Source organism: Physella acuta, unplaced genomic scaffold, assembly GCF_028476545.2.
Source record: "Physella acuta isolate Inbredline_101_S28 unplaced genomic scaffold, ASM2847654v3 ptg001968l, whole genome shotgun sequence".
Taxonomy (NCBI): Eukaryota; Metazoa; Mollusca; class Gastropoda; family Physidae; genus Physella; species Physella acuta.
In genome coordinates this window covers 1-21,172 of record NW_026733473.1, presented here as the reverse complement: position 1 = coordinate 21,172, position 21,172 = coordinate 1, and the positions used below count along the sequence as shown (strand labels likewise).

The 21,172-nt window shown below is 40.4% G+C and overlaps 1 protein-coding gene across 1 annotated transcript; it reads left to right on the top strand.

Moving 5' to 3' along the window:
• Positions 1-950: 950 nt before the first annotated feature.
• LOC131931434 (beta-1,4-galactosyltransferase 4-like) lies at positions 951-14,526 on the top strand. Its single transcript, XM_059288230.1, has 9 exons — positions 951-1,085; positions 3,691-3,969; positions 4,684-4,825; positions 6,516-6,609; positions 7,943-8,142; positions 10,065-10,187; positions 11,672-11,776; positions 13,662-13,800; positions 13,958-14,526. The coding sequence occupies exons 1-9, from the start codon at positions 959-961 to the stop codon at positions 14,339-14,341; spliced, it is 1,593 nt and encodes a 530-aa protein (XP_059144213.1). The 5' UTR covers positions 951-958; the 3' UTR covers positions 14,342-14,526.
• The last annotated feature ends 6,646 nt before the right edge of the window (positions 14,527-21,172 follow it).

Sequence of the window (21,172 nt, the reverse complement as noted above, 5' to 3'; positions counted from 1 at the left end):
TTAAAATAGTTTTAAACTAAATTATCTGCCCCTAATAGGAGTCAATAAACCCGGCTCTATGATTGTAAACATTTAGCGTGAACCACAGCTCACCAGACCATGTGGGGGTGGGGGAGGTTGATTTATGCCTAGTGAAGAAGAGAGGGGACTGCAAGGCGCGCTTACATCTTGTTTTCTAGCGTCTCCCAGAAGAGAATTATATATATACGAGCCGACCCGCTGCGTATCATACGCCGCTATTTAGTTGTTTTTTTCTACTTTTCAGTAATTTATAATTTGTGAATTCGACAGTACCAATGCTGCCATTGAAAATATTTGCTTAAACACACTACCCCCCCCCCCCCCCCCCCACGTGAAAGCAGCCTCCTCTTAGTTACCTCCTCTAAGTTTAAAATCGTTTCAAACTAAATTATCTGCCCCTAATAGCCGTCACCAAACCCGTCTCTGTGATTGTAAAATGTAAACAGAGTAACACCGGTGACCAGATCATGTGGGGGTGGGGTGGGGGTGGTAGTGATAGAGAGGAAGAGAGGGGACTGCAAAGGCGCGCTTGCAGCTTGTTTTCTAACTGATCCCAGAAGAGAATTATATATATAGATAGATACTAGCCCTTAGTCTGGAGTTAGGAATCCGTACAGAAGAACGACAGTATGGATTCCAACAAAATGTACCCAAACAGTATGTCAGTACTGTCTTTTAAAGCAGCGCGATGACGTTAAAAGCAATGTTTCTTCCAGATTTTTTCTCCGGGGGGGGGGGGGAGACTTGATATTCCGGGGGGGGGGGGGGGGGGCGGTCTAAAATATTCGGGAGGGGGGAGACATTGTTAAAAGTATATATTTTCTATATTAATCCCCCCACCCCGAAGAGATGTCCGGAAGAAACTCTGGTTAAAAGACTAGATGGAATTGTATTCAAACTTGACACACTCAAATTTTTGTTCCCTAGGGTCCCCATCATGTGCATAACCCGGAGCCGATCGCGGCTTCTGCTGGGCGTGGTCTGTGTTCTGGCACTGTTTCTTAACGGCGGCTACATCGTGTGGCACTCACGTGCGTACAGGAGGTTGCTGCTGCAGGAACAGGGTGAGTACGTCTGTTGGTGGTGTGATGGTGAGTACGTCTGTTGGTGGTGTGATGGTGAGTACGTCTGGTGGTGGTGTGATGGTGAGTACGTCTGTTGGTGGTGTGATGGTGAGTACGTCTGGTGGTGGTGTGATGGTGAGTACGTCTGGTGGTGGTGTGATGGTGAGTACGTCTGTTGGTGGTGTGATGGTGAGTACGTGTGGTGGTGGTGTGATGGTGAGTACGTCTGGTGGTGGTGTGATGGTGAGTACGTCTGGTGGTGGTGTGATTGTGAGTACGTCTGGTGGTGGTGTGGTGGTGAGTGCGTCTGGTGGTGGTGTGATGGTGAGTACGTCTGGTGGTGGTGTGATGGTGAGTACGTCTGGTGGTGGTGTGATGGTGAGTACGTCTGGTGGTGGTGTGATGGTGAGTACGTCTGGTGGTGGTGTGGTGGTGAGTGCGTCTGGTGGTGGTGTCTGTCTTGTGTTGGTGAGATTATAGAATGTACGGGGTAGTCTTGGATTGGTGACCTTAAAGGTTCAAGTGGTAGTTAGGTTTGTGGAAGGTGGGGGTTGGGGGTAGTTGCCTTATGTCAGTCTTGTGTTGGTGAGATTATAGAATGTAAGGGGTAGACGCATATTTGGAGAGGGGGGGGCTGATGGCACTGATATGTCAGTCCTGTATTGGTGAGATTATATAATGTACGGGGTAGACTCATATTTCATATTTGGGGGGGGGGGATGATGTCACTGATATGTCAGTCCTGTGTTGGTGAGATTATAGAATGTACGGGGGTAGACTCTGATTGGTGAGCTTAAAGGTTCAAGTGGTAGTTAGGTTTGTGGAAGGTGGGGGGTTGGGGGTAGTTGCCTTATGTCCGTCCTATGTTGGTGAGATTATATAATGTACGGGGTAGACTCATAGTTGGGGGGGGGGGTGATGTCACTGACAAAGTCAGTCATGTGTTGGTGAGCTCAAAGGCTCATGTAATAGTTAGGTTTGCGGAGAGATGGGGGGGGGGGTGTCTAAAGTTCTTTGTTTGGTATAGATTTTGTCGGGGGTGGTGGGGGGGGGGGGAGAATAAAGCCAGTTTTTTTTGTGAGTCACATATACATGTGGTAGATTTAGATTGGGAGGGAGGGGGGGGGGGGTAGAGTTAGTCTTTGTTTGGTGAGCTTACAGATTCACGATTTAAATTGGCCGGGGGAGGGGGGTTGTTAAGCCAGTTTTATTTTTTTAAACTCACACCAGTTTTATTTTTTTAAACTCACACCAGTTTTATTTTTTGTGAGCCTATATAGTCAGGATGGGGTGGGGCAGGGGGTAGGATGAGTTGTCATAGATTCATACGGTAGAGTTCGAAATAAGAGTGGGGTGGGGGTCGTTGTGTAGAAGGGGTAGGGCGGATTTGCTTGTTGTAAGTTGTTTATCGGGAAGGGTTGGGTTGGTTTGATTGATATTCGTGTGTGTGTGGGGGGGGGGTTGAATCAAAGTAGCAGGTTGGTATTAGAGGTCTGAATTATAGACTTTAGTATGTAGTAACCTTGACATGAGTATGTACAAACAGCGTCACTGACATAAGTATGTACATTCAACATTACTGACATAAGTATGTACAACTAACATTACTGATATAAGTATGTACAACCAACATTACTGACAAAAGTATGTACAACTAGCATTTACTGACATAAGTATGTACAACTAACATTACTGACATAAGTATGAACAACTAAATTACTGACATAAGTATGTACAACTAAATTACTGACATAAGTATGTACAACTAAATTACTGACATAAGTATGTACAACCAACATTACTGACATAAGTATGTACAACCAACATTACTGACATAAGTATGTACAACTAAATTACTGACATAAGTATGTACAACTAAATTACTGACATAAGTATGTACAACCAACATTACTGACATAAGTATGTACAACCAACATTACTGACATTAGTATGTACAACTAAATTACTGACATAAGTATGTACAACTAAATTACTGACATAAGTATGTACAACTAAATTACTGACATAAGTATGTACAACTAAATTACTGACATAAGTATGTACAACCAACATTACTGACATTAGTATGTACAACTAAATTACTGACATAAGTATGTACAACTAAATTACTGACATAAGTATGTACAACTAAATTACTGACATAAGTATGTACAACCAACATTACTGACATGAGTATGTACAACTAGCATTTACTGACATGAGTATGTACAACTAGCATTTACTGACATGAGTATGTACAACTAGCATTTACTGACATAAGTATGTACAACTAGCATTTACTGACATAAGTATGTACAACCAACATTACTGACATAAGTATATACAACTAGCATTTAGTGACATAAGTATGTACAACTAGCATTTACTGACATAAGTATGTACAACCAGCATTTACTGACATGAGTATATACAACTAGAATTTACTGACATTAACTGACCTAATTATATACAACTAGCTTTTACTGACATGAGTATGTACAACCAACATTATTGACATTATTATGTACAACAGTATCACTAAGATAAGTACATACAACTAGCATTTACTGACATGAGTATGTATTTCTGTCTGGTTGAACTAAAGGGAGAGGACGCGAACATTTTCTCATCAGCAGCCGAGAATTTTCTTGTGTCGGGAGTTCGAGTGCTTGTAGACAGGGGTCAAGGACGAACACGAATACGGTGACAATGGGTGACTCCCATCAACAGGCATTAACTGCCACAGAAAGACAGAGAGGAACGATTAAAGTCAACGCCACTACTATCGACATGAACTCAAGGGAAGGAACTCAGGAAAATGAATTTAACAGCACAAGCGAGACAAGTCAAGACCAGTTGTGTCCCTTGTATTCGTCAACTTTACGTAAGATTAAAGCTATTAATTTTTTAAATATATCCTTACCTAGAATACTGTAAAAAAAAAGAATCTGTTTTTTTTTGGCGTAAAAATAGTAAACGAAACAACTTAGCAATTAGTAACAATTTTTTCTGCTAAAAATAACTAACAAAAATAATTATAATAGTATAGTATGATCTGGGGTTGGTTAGTAGTCTTGAATTGGTTTTTATTCTCAGACTTTATTATAAACATAGTACAAAAGTTGCTATTATATATATATATATATATATATATATATATATATATATATATATATATATATATATATATATATATATATATATATATATATATATATATATATATATATATACAGAGGCGTAGTGAGGGGTGGGGGCGAGGGGTGCGGACCGCACCGGGTGACACCATTTAGGGGGGTGTCAATAAGGCAAAAAATAGCAAAATATAGAGAATAATTCCACTTAATTATGTGATTAATTCGAGTGTTAAATAGTGTTTTTAGAGGTATACATCGAAAGTTTGAGGGGGGGGGGGTGCAAATTGAAAGTTTGAGGGGGGTGCAAATAAAAAATTGAAAGTTTGTCCCAGGGAAGGGTCGCCACGCCTCTGGGGGGGGGGGTGACACCATTAAGTGCCGCACCAGGTGACACCTGACCTCGCTACGCCACTGTATATATATATATATATATATACATATATATATATATATATCCACAGAAGGGGAGATAAAGTGTACGTGTGATGGGAAGACAACCCTTGAGGACTTGACCAAACTATTTCCCTTTGTCCAACCCGGTGGTAGGGTACAACCAACCGGCTGTCAGGCTAGGGAGAGGGTCGCTATCATTGTGCCTTACAGGTAAGTTCATAAAGGTCAGAGTTCAAAGGTTATAAATTATAGTTTAGGGTTTAACTGTCCTTACGCTAGTTGAAGCTGTTTTCTCTAAATTAAGTAGCATACCATGATAGTCACTGGATCTGATTGTTATGGTTTTTTTTCCAGTTTAATATCCCGACATTAGAGTTAATAGTTCCGGTAACTCACTGAAATATTGTCAAGATATTAACGGTAGTGATTAATAGCTGAAGGGTGATGTATCCTTGTTGTATACAGCATTTGTTAGTTTCCGGATATACCACCGGGTTATCGTGTTGGGTTATCGGATTATTGTCTGTTTTATAAAATCTTGCACCGTCTATCGTCCGTTTTCTTTAAGTCTTTTAATCCAGTAGGTACAGCCAATGATGAGGAAAGTTTTAGCCAGCTCTCTTTAATCGAGCTCACAATGATGAGCCAATGATGGGCAGCTCTCTTTACTTGAGCTCTTGTAAGACCCGCAACCCTTGCTTCTTCTTCATTTGTCCTTCTCCGGGGTTGCTTAGGTCTGCCTGCTTTTCTTTTTTTCCCTCTGTGGGTTCCAGTACAATGTTCGCCTCACCTCTCTCTAATCAGGGTATGTCCTATCCAGCTGAATTTGTTGGCTTTATTGTCCCTATCGGCTGTTGTTTTGGGATTTGTCTAAGCTCGTTTTTTGGACATTTGGTCATTAGGATTTGTCTTGGGCATCTGTCTATGAAGGTCTATATCCTGTTAGACATTTGGTCCAGCCATTGGTTCTTTAGGATTTGTCTTGCGCATCTGTCTATGAAGTCTATATCCTGTTAGACATTTGGTCCAGCCATTGGTTCTTTAGGATTTATCTTAGGCATCTGTCTATGAAGGTCTATATCCTGTTAGACATTTGGTCCAGCCATTGGTTCTTTAGGATTTTTCTTGAAGGTCTATATACTGTTAGACATTCCTTCAAGCCATTGGTTCTTTAGTATTTGTCTTGAGCATCTGTCTATGAAGGTCAATATCCTGTTGGACATTTGGTCCAGCCATTGGTTCTTTAGGATTTGTCTTGAAGGTCTATATCCTGTTGGACATTTGGTCCAGCCGTTAGTTCCTTTGGATTTGTCTTGGACATCAGTCTATGAAGGTCTATATCCTGTTAGACATTTGGTCCAGCCATTGTTTTTAGGATTTATCTTAGGCATCTGTCTATGAAGGTCTATATCCTGTTAGACATTTGGTCCAGCCATTGGTTCTTTAGGATTTGTCTTGGACATCTGTCTATGAAGGACTATATCCAGTTGGTATTTGACTTTGTAATCCTCGAGGTATTTTATTACTAGGGATGTCGGATTGTTGTCCGGTTTAGGGATGAGATTATTCCCTTGATAAGACCTCCCCAATCTAAGAGACCGCTGCCCCCACCTCCGGACCTTAACCACCTCCCGTCTCCAGGGACTGATACCCCCACATCGTGACCTCTATCACCTCCCCGTCCCCAGAGATCGCACCCCCCCTCCCCCCACGCTCCTGACTTTCATCACTTCCCCGCCCCAGTGACCTCTACCCCCACCTCCTGACCTTTATTACCTCCCCTTCCCCAGGGACCGCTACCCCCTTCCCCCCACCTGCTGACCTCTATCATCTCCCCGTCCCCAGTGACCTCTACCCCCTACCCCCACATCCTTACTTTTATCATCATCCCTGTCCCCAGGGACCGCTACCCCCACCTCCTGATCTTCATCCACATGATGATACCAGTGCTACAGAGGCAACATGTCGACGCTACACTGTTCATCATAGAGCAGGTAGGTAAACAATAGTGTATTCATTATCATCGATACTTAAATCAATCATGTATTCATGGTCATCGATACTTAAATCAATCGTGTATCCATTGTCATCGATACTTAAATCAATCGTGTATTCATTGTCATCGATACTTAAATCAATCGTGTATTCATGGTCATCGATACTTAAATCAAACGTGTATTCATGGTCATCGATCATATAAATAGATCTTAGTCAATAGTGAAACGATGGCCATCGATCATATATAGATCTAAAACAATCGTGTATCCATTGTTATCGATCATATCAATAGCTCTTAATCAATCGTGAAAAGTTGGCCATCGATGATATAAAAAATAGATATTTAACAATTGCGAATGCATGGTCATTGATCATATATAGATCTAAATCAATCATGTATTCATGGTCATTGATCATATAAAAAGATTTTAATCAATCGTGTAACGTTGGCCATCAATCATAATAATAGATCTAAATCAATCGTGTATTCATTATCATCCATCATATAAAATAATATAAATTGATATTACTCAAGTGTGAATTTATAGTCATTGATCTTATATAGATCTTAATCAATCGTGTACTTTTAGTCATCGATCAGATAAATAGATCTTAATCAATTGTGTATCCATAGTCACCTATTATATCAATAGACTTAATCAATTGTTTATCCGTGGTCATTGATCATATGTAAATTTTTATCAATCGTGTATACATGGTCGTGATTATACTAGATCTTAATCAATTGTGTACTATTGGTCATCCCTCATATTAATATATCAAAATTAATCGTGTATTCATGGTCATTGATGATATAAAATAATATAAATTGATATTAATCAATTGTGAATTCGTAGTCATTGATCATTTATCGATCTTAATCTATCCTGTACCGTTGGCCATCGATAATACAAATAGATATTATTTAATTGTGAATTTGTAGTCGTTGATCATGTATCGATTTTAATCAATTGTGAATTCAGTCATTGATCATATATCGATCTAAATCGATTGTGTACCGATGGTCACTGATCAGAACTGTCATAATTCTTATAAACATTTCAAGTCTTCAATGCTGGTATTTTTTTCATTCCAAAAGTTGTAGATTCTGGATCATTTAGTATTTTTATTTTATTTATTTATTTATTTATTTATTTTCATTTTATATTTTTGTGTCATAGAAATTTTTTTGTAAATTTCAATCATTTTTATTTTTTTATTTTTATTTCAAACAATGTATTCTTATCATTTTTATGCTAGATTTTTGTAACATTGCACTTTTTTTTTGTTTCTTCCCTTTACAAATTTTACCCATCTCCGAATCCACAGTTGTCCCCCTTATTTTTCAACCGTGGCGCCCTCCACAACATCGGCTACCTGGAGGCGCTCAAGCTTGACGCCTTCGACTGTTTCATCTTCCATGACGTGGACATGGTGCCAGCCAACGACAAACTTCTGTACACGTGTGCCGACAGTCCCAAGCACTTCTCGGCCATGGTCAAGTACATGGGGTTAGGGCAGAAGATGAGGTAGGTGGGTGGGGTAGATGGTGAGGTAGGTGGGTGGGGTAGATGTGGGGTAGATGGGTCAGGTAGATGAGGTAGGTGGGTCGGGTAGATGGTGCGGTAGATGGGTCAGGTAGATGAGGTAGGTGGGTCGGGTAGATGGTGGGGTAGGTGGGGTAGGTGGTGGGGTAGGTGGGTGGGGTAGATGGTGAGGTAGATGGGTCAGGTAGATGAGGTAGGTGGGTCGGGTAGATGGTGGGGTAGGTGGGTCAGGTAGATGGTGGGGTAGGTGGGTGGGGTAGATGGTGGGGTAGGTGGGTCGGGTAGATGGTGGGGTAGGTGGGTGGGGTAGATGGTTGGGTAGATGGTGGGGTAGGTGGGTGGGGTAGATGGTGGGGTAGATGGTGGGGTAGGTGGGTGGGGTAGATGGTTGGGGTAGATGGTGGGGTAGGTGGGTGGGGTAGATGGTTGGGGTAGATGGTGGGGTAGGTGGGTGGGGTAGGTGGGTGGGGTAGATGGTGGGGTAGGTGGGTGGGGTAGATGGTGGGGTAGGTGGGTCGGGGAAAATTTGGGGTTGGTGGGTCGGGTAGATGGTGGGGTAGGTGGGTGGGGTAGATGGTGGGGTAGGTGGGTGGGGTAGATTGGTGGGGTAGGTGGGTAGGGTAGATGGGGGGTAGGTGGGTTAGGTAGATGGTGGGGTAGGTGGGTCGGGTAGATGGTGGGGTAGGTGGGTGGGGTAGATTGGTGGGGTAGGTGGGTAGGGTAGATTGGGGGTAGGTGGGTTAGGTAGATGGTGGGGTAGGTGGGTCGGGTAGATGGTGGGGTAGGTGGGTGGGGTAGATGGTGGGGTAGGTGGGTGGGGTAGATGGTGGGGTAGGTGGGTCGGGTAGATGGTGGGGTAGGTGGGTGGGGTAGATGGTTGGGTAGATGGTGGGGTAGGTGGGTGGGGTAGATGGTGGGGTAGATGGTGGGGTAGGTGGGTGGGGTAGATGGTTGGGGTAGATGGTGGGGTAGGTGGGTGGGGTAGATGGTTGGGGTAGATGGTGGGGTAGGTGGGTGGGGTAGGTGGGTGGGGTAGATGGTGGGGTAGGTGGGTGGGGTAGATGGTGGGGTAGGTGGGTCGGGGAAAATTTGGGGTTGGTGGGTCGGGTAGATGGTGGGGTAGGTGGGTGGGGTAGATGGTGGGGTAGGTGGGTGGGGTAGATTGGTGGGGTAGGTGGGTAGGGTAGATGGGGGGTAGGTGGGTTAGGTAGATGGTGGGGTAGGTGGGTCGGGTAGATGGTGGGGTAGGTGGGTGGGGTAGATTGGTGGGGTAGGTGGGTAGGGTAGATTGGGGGTAGGTGGGTTAGGTAGATGGTGGGGTAGGTGGGTCGGGTAGATGGTGGGGTAGGTGGGTGGGGTAGATGGTGGGGTAGGTGGGTGGGGTAGATGGTGGGGTAGGTGGGTCGGGCATAATTTGGGGTAGGTGGGTCGTGTATATGAAATAGATTGGTCGTGCAAAAGGTGGGGTAGGTGGGTGGGGTAGATGGTGGGGTAGGTGGGTGGGGTAGATGGTGGGGTAGGTGGGTCGGGCATAATTTGGGGTAGGTGGGTCTTGTATATGAAATAGATTGGTCGTGCAAAAGGTGGGGTAGTTGGGACGGGTAGAAGGTGAATTTGGCTTGTTTTTATGTGTGTGTGTGTGTGTGTGTGTGTGCTAATACTTAACATAAGTTTTATATTTGACTTTATTCTATTACATAAAAATAACACATTCAATACATTATATATTACTATAAATTTATTTTAATATTTTTATTTTAAAAAATCGTATGTATTTTTGCGATTATGTTGTAGTACAGTATCACCACAGTACACTGTTTTTAACTTCAAATAAAACTTACATTTGAGATAACTAAATTAGTTTCAAATGTTTGATCGATCCCTATCTTTGTTGTTGTCGCTAGGAAGATGTACGACGCCAACTTTGGAGGGGTTGTTGGCTTCAAGACGGCCCAGTACAAGCAAGTCAACGGAAACTCCAATCTGTATTTTGGGTGGGGAGGAGAGGACGATGATATGTACCAGAGGTAGGTTTGGGGAGGGGGTGATGATATGTATCAGAGGTGAGTTTGGGAGGGGGGGGTGATGATATGTATCAGAGGTGGGTTTGGGGAGGGGGTGATGATATGTACCAGAGGTGGGTTTGGGGAGGGGGTGATGATTTGTATCAGAGGTAGGTTTGGGGAGGGGAGGACCATGATATGTATCAGAGGTGGGTTTGGGGAGGGGAGGACCATGATATGTATCAGAGGTGGGTTTGGGGAGGGGGTGATGATTTGTATCAGAGGTGGGTTTGGGGAGGGGAGGACCATGATATGTATCAGAGGTGGGTTTGGGGAGGGGGTGATGATTTGTATCAGAGGTGGGTTTGGGGAGGGGAGGACCATGATATGTATCAGAGGTGGGTTTGGGGAGGGGAGGACCATGATATGTATCAGAGGTGGGTTTGGGGAGGGGGTGATGATTTGTATCAGAGGTAGGTTTGGGGAGGGGAGGACCATGATATGTATCAGAGGTGCGTATAGGGAGGGGGTGATGTTTTGTATCAGAGGTGCGTTTAGGGAGGGGGTGATGATTTGTATCAGATGTGGGTTTGGGGAGGGGAGGGCGATGATATGTATCAGAGGTGAGTTTGGGGAGGGGGTGATGATTTGTATTAGAGGTGACTTGGTGGGGGGACAGGGGCGTAGTGATGGGGGGGGGGGGGAAGGGGGGGGACATATGTCCCCGGGCGCCGACCTTAGGGGGCGCCAAAGTGGGTTGGAAAAAGTAATCGAAAGTTTGAGGGGGTGGTGCAAATCGAAAGTTTGAGGGGGTTGCAAATCGAAAGTTTGTCCCCGGGCGCCGGGAAGGGTAGCTACGTCTCTGGGGGCGGGGGGATATGTATCAGGTGCGTCTAGGGAGGGGGTATATATCAGAGGTGCGTTTGGGGGAGGGGTGATGATTTGTATAAGATGTGACTTGGTGGGGGGTATGTATTAGAGGTAAATTTGGGGAGGGAGGTATGATTGTTTCGGAGGTAAATTTCAATTCGGGGATAGGGAGAATGATATGTATCAAAGGTGACTGATGTGTGAATAGGGGGGGGGGGGGGGAGATAATACGTATTAGAAATGACTTTGGGGTGGTGGTGTTTTATGTATCAGATGTGACTTTGGGGAGGGGGAATGAAATTTATCAGAGTTGACTTGGGTGTGGGGAGGGGATAATACGTATCAAAAATACGTTGGGAGAGGGGATTTATATGTGCCAGAAGTGATATTATCAGATGTACATTAGGAAAGAGGGGATCGTTTCAAAATGTGTCATTGGTAACTAGCAAGAGAAGGAATCACATATATTATTGTAAACATCAAAGCTAAATAATTGATTTACGGAAAGTAAAGTGTTGAATTCTGTTTTGTTTTATGGTCTATGCTTTAATTTTTAAAAGGGTGTGGTTGGGGCTTAAAGTATAATTTAGTTAGCTATCACACAATGACATATAGATTGAACTCACATGATTCCACAGAATCCTGCACGTGAAGATGAACCGAGTGCGGCCTCCTGTAGAATTGGCACAGTACCAGATGCTTTCCCACGAGAGACAGAACCTCGTCAACGGCAACCCTAAAAGGTAAACAAACCACGCTACGTCAGCGTCAGCTTCTTCTTCTTCGTTCTTAATTTTTACTTTCTCGTATATACGAAGTATAGAGAAAGTATTGTAATCGTGCAAAAAAAAATAATCGAGATTTTTACAGATCTCGACGTTTTACACCTCACTGATACGGAAAAACATAATTTTGCAATCTTGTCCGTATGTCTGTGTGTCTGTCTGTCTGTCTGTCTATGTGTGTGTCTGTGTGTAAACACGATTACTTGAGTACCGTTACAGCTAGGATGATGAAATTTCATATATAAGTATTTTATCAAAATCGTAGATCCGTATCAACTTTTGAGCGATTTCCGATAACCGGTAGTGGTACTTTTCCTACTTTGAAATTTTCAAAAGCCTATAACTTGAGTACTATTTAAGATAGATAAATGAATTTTCACATGTAAGTAAAAGATCAAATTCTCTACCTTCTGTTAAATTTTGGGTAATTTCCGTTGACCGGAAGTACTAATTTACGCTACTTCCGTTTTCTCAAAAAACTAATGTAAATTTTTAAAGTACTAATAATATTGCGCACTTCTATGCACTTTTTTATTTGACGTTCACTTGGTGTGCATTTTTTTGTCTACGAGATTTTATTCTATTTTTAAAAGTTTAAGTATTTAAAATGGATTAAAATCATGTCTATAGCCCGAGTTTCCATCCCCTGTTATTTTATATAAGAATATTCGAGAAAGTTTTGGGGAGATCACTCCCGGTTTATTAGTATTGGAATGGATCGAACCTTATATGCCACGAGACTTTTTCGAATTTAGCAACCATGAACTTTGCCGACTCGACCACACCAACACAATTAAGTATACTTATCAACTGGTTATGGGCCATTGAGGCCATTGACTCCGATTTCAGCCTGCTTTTCTTTTTGGATTTGCTTCCATAGCCTTTGTCCAACCAAGAACAAACTTAAAGGCAGCAGTTGTTTGATTTTGGAGTTGTCTCTCCTAGAAGAGCGGCTGTCCCCAGCTAACGAGCCTCATCTGCCCGAGGGTTCGAACTCGAGACTTTTCGGTTTAGCAAAGCGATATTTTGAGTTTGTTGATTTCTATTTCCTGTTTAAGAGAGTTCATGATCACGTGAGTTTTACATTTGGATCTAGTTTACATACGGGCATGTTGACAGCGCGGTGAATGAAGATGGCGGCTGCTGTTGTAGTGAGCACACGGACACACGACAAACGGGTTAGGGGTCATCCATAAATGACGTCGCGAATTTTTGGGACTATTTTTAGCCCCCCTCCCCTCCCCTCCGTCACACATCGTCACAAAAAGCCATACCCCCACTCCTCCCCCCTACGAGTGTGACGTCATGTATGGACGACCCCTTATAAGGGTTCAGGGAAGATCAAGACACATACCCGACACGTTGTTGTTCATAATCGGATTTGGTCAGTGTGGACGATAGAATTGTTATGAAGAGTTCGGTGAATGCGCATATTAAATTGGCGGGGTTCACATATAAGTAAAAGATATACTTTTCTGCCTTTTTTTAAATTTTGAGTAATTTCCGATGACCGGAAGTAGTAATTTACGCTATTTCCGATTTCTCAAAAAAACGCATGTGAATTTATAAAGTACTAATAATATTGCGCACTATTATACACAGATGTTTGGCGTTCACTTGGTGCGCAATTCTTTTTTTCTACGAGATTCTATTTTTAAAAGTTTAATTAAGTAATTAAAAATTGATTAAAAATCTCGTATATATCTCGAGTTGCCATTCCCCGTAGTGTTATATAAGAATATTCGAGAAAGTATAGGGGAGATCACTCCCGGTTTATTTAGTCCAGTCTAAAAACAAAGTTTACAACACCAAAAGTGACGCCTATTTTGTCTGATATTTCTAGGACCGTGCTTCTGAAGAACGCCAGAACACGACAGGCGATTGACGGACTTAACTCCGTGTCGTACAAGGTCATCAGCAATGTCAAGGACACTCTGTTCACGTGGATCAAGGTCGACATCAACATGGATGATATCTTTCAGGTATATCAGGGGCTCTTTTGTTTTGGTGCTAGAGGTATCAACTGACAAGTATATGTTTTCTATATAAATTCCATTTCGTTCGAGGGGTGGGGGGATTGCCTGGAAGAAACTCTGATTTACTTGATTACTAAAAACTTACCTCTTGAATATCTGGCAGAACGCACCAATTCACCTACACACAGCAATACGGGTGATGTCGGACCTGGAGAGGAAACGACAGCAGGAGTTAAAGCAGAAGGCTGGCAGCAAACAGCCGGCTGTACCACCCGAGCAACCGAAACAGCCGGCTGTCAAACCTGACCCACCAAGACAGCCGGAAACTACGGCAGATAAACAGACAGACACATTCCTTGATGTAAAGAAAAACATTAAGAAAAGTCTTGAAGAATATACGAAGAAAGATTCTGAAAAACATCGTAATCAAAACAATATCGAGAAAATTCCGGGCAGAAATCTGGAGATAAATTCTAATCAAGAACCTGATCAAGCTCTCGAACAGAACAACCAAACTGGTGGAAATATTGAAAACAGTGTGACTTAAAAAGGGAATTCGTAAATAATTATAATAATTACAATAATTAGTAAATTAAAAACAAAACAGCCGCGCACGAAGCTCCACAAAAAACAACCCAAACACGAGAATTAACTAACTAACTGACTGACTGACTGACTAACTGACTGACTGACTAACTGACTGACTGGCTCAGTAACTAGAAGAACTCCTTCGCTTACCCAGTCGGGGACTTGAACCCTTTTTCAATCTAATATATATATATATATATATATATATATATATATATATATATATATATATATATATATATATATATATATATATATATATATATATAAATATATATATATATATATATATATATATATATATATATATATATATATATATATATATATATATATATATATATATAAAATGGCTAAAAGTATATTGTTTTGTTTCGATCAGTGCAAAAATGGCCAAATTTTGCGAATTTCGGCGGTTTTCGCTGAAATCAAAGAATTAGGAAGAGATGCAGAATAAGCAGATAGAAATGTATTTTCTTGCTCCTAATGGGTAGCAAACTACGTGCTTCGCCGTGTTTTTCTTTCTTCGCATTTATGTAATTTTCTAGAATAAGCATAATTCTTCTTCTTGCATCCTAAAAGCACATTGCAGAAAGCACATTGAAGAAAACACATTGTAGGAAACCACATTGAAGGAAAGCACATTAGAGGAAAGCACATTAGAGGAAAGCACATTGTAGCAAAGCACATTGGAAGAAAGCACATTGGAAGAAAGCACATTGGAAGAAAGCACTTAACAATAACACAGCTTTAGTAGGACCAACTTTCTGAAATCATTAACAACAGAATTTATGGGAAAAGTTAGAGGGGTTAATCAGTGCAATAACTTGACGTTACTTTTTTGATATATGTATATATAAGAATATAAACCAATATATGTATATATATATATATATGTATATATATATATATATATATATATATATATATATATATATATATATATATATATATATATATATGTGTGTGTGTGTGTGTGTGTGTGTGTGAGAGAGAGAGAGTGTGTGAGTATATATTATTATTTCCTTATGTTTATCTGAAATAGTGCTGTGGAAACTTACCCCTAGCATTAATATTATTGTGACTATGATCTTCCTATTCACGCATACATCGTCGTCACCAGTCGATATGTCATATTGTATCCCATAAAATCATACATCAATATCATCAATATCAATATCATAACGACGTCATATGTAATCATATATCATCGTTTTCACCGCTCTGACGAAAGGGTCAGTTTTTAATTTACTGGGCATTATACGATTTCGCTAATTTCAAGGGAAGTAACTGTTGCAGAATCTCAGTCTTACACATAGTAGACTCCCCTGTAAAATAGTGCATCTCTACGTGGATTATTAAGTTGATTACATATTTTAAATTAAAATTTGAGGTAATAATTACATTCATCATTGAATTTTTTTTTTTAAATTTTATTTATTCGTTAAAAAATTCTGCTGATAATTGTGTGTAAATGTGATGGCGTGGTTCGGTGGTAGAGCACTCGACTGCCACCTCAATCACACCACCAAACCTCTGAGTTCGTACATCAATCAAGACTTGGACTTCTAGGACGTCAGGAATCTACCCAGCTCTGATGAGTACCTGCGTCATGTTGGGTGAAAGTAAATTGAAACATCACATCTAATGTAATGTGGCTTTTCCATTCCATTGAAAAAAATCACGGTAAAAAAAGTATGTACCTATTTAACACAGAATTATGTTTTATATTTATATTCAGATTCTTTCGTTTATTTTCTTATTTATTACAAAAATAAATTACTACAGGATATACATAGTTAAATTGTGTCGAATTGTTTGATGGTGAAAAAGGGTTTGGTAGAGATTTAGAAAGGATACATGACTGAATTAATGACGGCTGATGAGGCTCGTTAGCTGGGGACAGCCACTCTTCTAGGAGAGACAACTCCAAAATCAAACAACTGCTGCCTTGTAGTTTGTTCTTGGTTGGACAAAGGCTATGGAAGCTAATCCAAAAAGAAAAGCAGGCTGAAATCGGAGTCAATGGCCTCAATGGCGCATAACCAGTATCCTTAATTGCGTTGGAGGGGATCCTTCCAACACTATAATTAAGAACGAAGAAGAAGAAGAAGATGAAGAGCATTGATCGAATTAATTGGATACGATAGAGAGTGTGGAAGAGATTAAGAGAAAGTAAAAGAGAGAAAAAATTTCTCTACTTGTAAAGTCATTGTTGTGGACACATAATCCTTCTTTTAATTTACACCTGACCTTAATGCCCGATTACCTATTAGCCATACCCATATAATCGTAGCGTAAAATATGTCAGTATCGATACCCAACTCTTTAGTTTTGTTTAGTGTTAAGGTCAATGTTAATCTTGGGATTGTGCTATAAAGCTTGAAGAACTTTGTTGGTCTGGCTAATCAACAAAATATAACGTCGGTCTTTCTAGTTCATCGTCTTCTTTTCCCTTGTCTTCCCAAGACACATGGGGCAGATGAAGTAGAGCTTATCTACATTAATAACCACGGAATACAAGAGGATGGTGTGGTCAGCACTATGCCTAGCCGCTTCTGTTTCCCTCATGAGATTCAAGTACCCAATAGAGCTGAGTGGACTCGGGGACGTCCTACAAGCTCAAGCTAGGGTTTCGAACTCGAGACTTTCAGGTTAGCAGTCGGGTGCTCTACCCTTGACTTTCTACTTATACCATGTTTAACTGTTGGTGAGATTATAACTTACATAATTCTAAACGTTTCTTAAACAGCTGAATCTGTAATTAAATCCCCTTATTCACAACATAACAGTACACACATTAGGCGCGTTACTGAAATTAAGTTGTGTGTTGTGAACGAACTAGTGAGTTGTATCAGAAACCACGCCCCCTACCGGCTCAGTTTACCCGCTCCAACGGCAAACATACACACGTATTATACCAGACTTTGCCGTTATGTGGCGTCACCTTTCTAAGCCACCGTGTCGGGCACCGTTAAACGAATATCTGGGTGTTGGTTCGCTTGTCAAATTTAACAATAAAATCTCTTTCATGATCTGCGGCAAGTAATGTTGTAACGTTTTACATTTCAACCAGGGGTTCTTGAAATTTCAGGACTATTGACCCTGTATCTGTTCCGGTAAACAATGCTTATCATTATCAAAAGAATATATATGTAGGCGTAGGCCTATATGAATATAACAGTTAAACTTTTTTAAAATTAAAAATATATTAAAAAAACTTAAAATCACAAGCTTTCTTTTAAATACTCTGAAAATAAGAAAAAACGTTTTTTTTTGCTTTTACTTTCAGTACTTTCACGTATATACGAAGTATAGAGAAAGTCTTGTAATCGGCAAAAAAAAAAAAAAAAAAAAAAAAAAATCGAGTTTTTTACAAATCTCGACGTTTTACACCTCATTGATACGGAAAAAACACAATTTTGCAATCTTGTCCGTATGTCTGTGTGTGTGTGTGTGTGTGTCTGTCTGTCTGTCTGTCTGTCTGTCAGTCTGTCTGTGTTGTGTAAACACGATAACTTGAGTACCGTTACAGCTAGGTTGATGAAATTTTATATATAAGTATTTTATCAAAATCGTAGATCCGTAACAACTTTTGAGCGATTTCCGATAACCGGAAGTGGTACTTTTTCTACTTTGAATTTTTCAAAAGCCTATAACTTGAGTACTATTTCAGATAACTAAATGAAATATTACATGTAAGTAAAAGATCTAATTCTCTACCTTCTGTCAAATTTTGAGTATTCCGCACTATTATAAACATCTTTATTCGGCGTTCGCTTGGTGCGCAATTATTTTATTATGAGAGTCTATTCTATTTTAAAAGGTTTAAGTATTTAAAATGGATTAAAAATCATAACTATATCCCGAGTTCCCATCCCCCGTTGTTTTATATAAGAATATTCGAAAAAGTTTAGGGGAGATCACTCCCGGTTTATTAAATAAAAGCTTTTGTCGCTAAAATTTGTAAAAGATCGCATGAGTGGCCGGTTTTTTTTTTACGGAATCATTTAAGTCTATTAATCAGTGTGTTCATTTAATATGGTGTTGTGCAGTGGCGTAGCTACCGTAAAGCTAGCAAGGCATAGGGGCCCAAGGCAAATAGGGGTCCTTTTTCGAAAGTTTGAGGGGGGTGCAAATCGAAATTCTGAGAGGGGGGTGCAAATCGAAAGTCAGAGGGGGGAAGGGGTGCAAATCGAAAGTTTGTCCCCAGTCGCCGGGAAGGGTCGCTACGCCTCTGAGGGGCCCACTAACACTTTTTGCATAGGGGCCCAAAAATCCTAGCTACGCCACTGATGTTGTGTTGACTAATATATAATTATATATTATTTTTTTATAGGTATTGGGTAGCCTATGTTATTTTAAATGTATCTGATATTTAGCTATTTTGTTATTTCTTTGCTTTGTCACTAAAATTAGACGTGTAGTAAAGCACATTGCGTTATGACCAATAATTATTCTTTAAAATTATTTTTCTCAAACAAGTTTAACATTAGAAATATTATAAACATGTGTGTGTGCGTGCGTGCGCGCGTGCGCGTGCGAGCGCGCCCCCTATATATATATTCTTAAACATAAGACAAATAACCCGACGGCTCGCCAATTGCTCATCATATAATAACTTCTGATTTACGTTGAGCATCTCAAGAGCCTCTGAGCAAAATTGAAGCTTTATAGTTCTACCATGAAAGCTTCTGAACTATTAAATAAAGACATTACTATCCTACATTAAGAGTCTCTAAATATAGAAACCGTACATTGAAATTGACAAATCACGTCACACACCACCGTCGCTGGTATACATATAATAATTGTACCCATGTTTTCCTTTTTCAGTTCTACTTGTCTGAAGTTATCTCCCATCTGTAGTTGTAAATAGTTATGTCCTTTTGTGATATTTCGTTTCAAATGTTAATTTCGCCTATACGAGAATGTTAGTGAGGATTTTACCCTTCAATAAGAACAAATGTAGATGAAAAAGATATAAATTTAAGAAAGTAACTAAATACTAAATCTATAAATTAAAAGGGTAAGGGGGTTGTAATTTAAAATTTTCTAAGAAACGGATATTCAGCGCCCAGTCTCTAGTGGTGCATGTAAAGTACAAGATACCCTGACCTACTTCTTCCTTTTCACTAGTCTACATGCATGAGAAGAAAAAAAAACAAGCTTTCATTTAACGACTGATACCTCATGTTTTACACTTGGTGCTTCAGTCTGTCATGGGTGGATACTTGCCAAGAGAAATTATTTTAGTTATTTTTTTATTGCATACTTAAGCACGGACGTTTATATATATATATATATATATATATATATATATATATATATATATATATATATATATATATATATATATGTATATATATATATATATATATATATATGTCTATATATATATGTATATATATATATGTATATATATAAATATATATATATATATATATATATATATATATATATATATATATATATATATATATATATATATATATATATATATATGTATGTATATAAAGTAAATATTCATCTTTCGTCCTAGCGATCCCTCATTATACTACAGTAGCGTAGCGGGGGGGGGGGAGCGGCGGGGGGGGGACATATGTCCCCGGGCGCCGACCTTAGGGGGCGCCAAAATGGGTTGGAAAAATAAATTGAAAGGTTGAGTGGGGTGCAAATCGAAAGTTTGAGGAGGGGGGGGGGGGGTGCAAATCGAAAGTTTGAGGGGGGTGGGCAAATCGAAATCTTGAGGGGGGTGGAAATCGAAAAGTTTGTCCCCGGGCGCCGGGAAGGGTCGCTACGCCTCTGTTATACTATAAAGGCATGATATAGTCAGGACAATGCACAGCCGTCTTTACAAAGAGTTGTCACCTAGCCACATTTCCCAGACAGGTCACCGCATCACGTGAGACCAAAGGCGTAGCTAGGAGGGGGGCCGGTGGGGTGACAGCCCCGGGTGCCGACTCTAGTGGACGGCGCCAAACAGGGTAGTAAAAAAATAAAAAGCTAATGCTGAGTTACTGAATTATACACAGTAAAAAAAAACAAAAAAAAAACCGCAGTAAGACTGCTGCCTTGCTTTCCTGGGTAATTTAACGGTTTTCTACGTTAAATTGTGTGACATCATAATAACAACTGTTATCGGACAGGACTAGTAACATGCGCCCTTAACCTTTCCACATTGGAAAGTGGGGAGGGGCGCTTTTTGCAACATATATAATAATATTTTAATGGGTGGTGGGGGGTGCTAATTTGATAGTTCACACTGGGCGCCAAAAAGGTGCGCTACGCCTCTGCGTGTCACCATATATCTGCAGTCAGACCCAGCGCCTACGGTAGACAGCGCAATGCGCAGTGGGTCGTTCCGCTGCAGTGCTTTTGAAACCAAGCCGCCTTACATTACAAACCTGTGTCTGAACGAAACTTGTCAACTACATGTTAACAGATCAATAAAACATGTAGAAAACGTATGGGATATTTTTATTGGATAGAATTTACAGCGTGTGATAGACGTAGGGTTTGTTTTGAACTTTTAAAATAAACATTGAGAATTATTGGATTTAATGGAATAACAAAAACAACCAAGGTATGTTTATATTACGATTTAAGGTTTTAAATAGTGGTATTTTTAGCTGTTATTTTATTGTTACGTTGTTGAATGGTAGGGCTTATGATTGCTAGCCCGAAAGTCTCGAGTTCGGATCCCGGATTTGAGATCATAGACTTCCCTGAGTCCACTCAGCTCTGATGGGTACCTAACTCTCTTCAGGGAAACAAAAGTGGCTGGGCA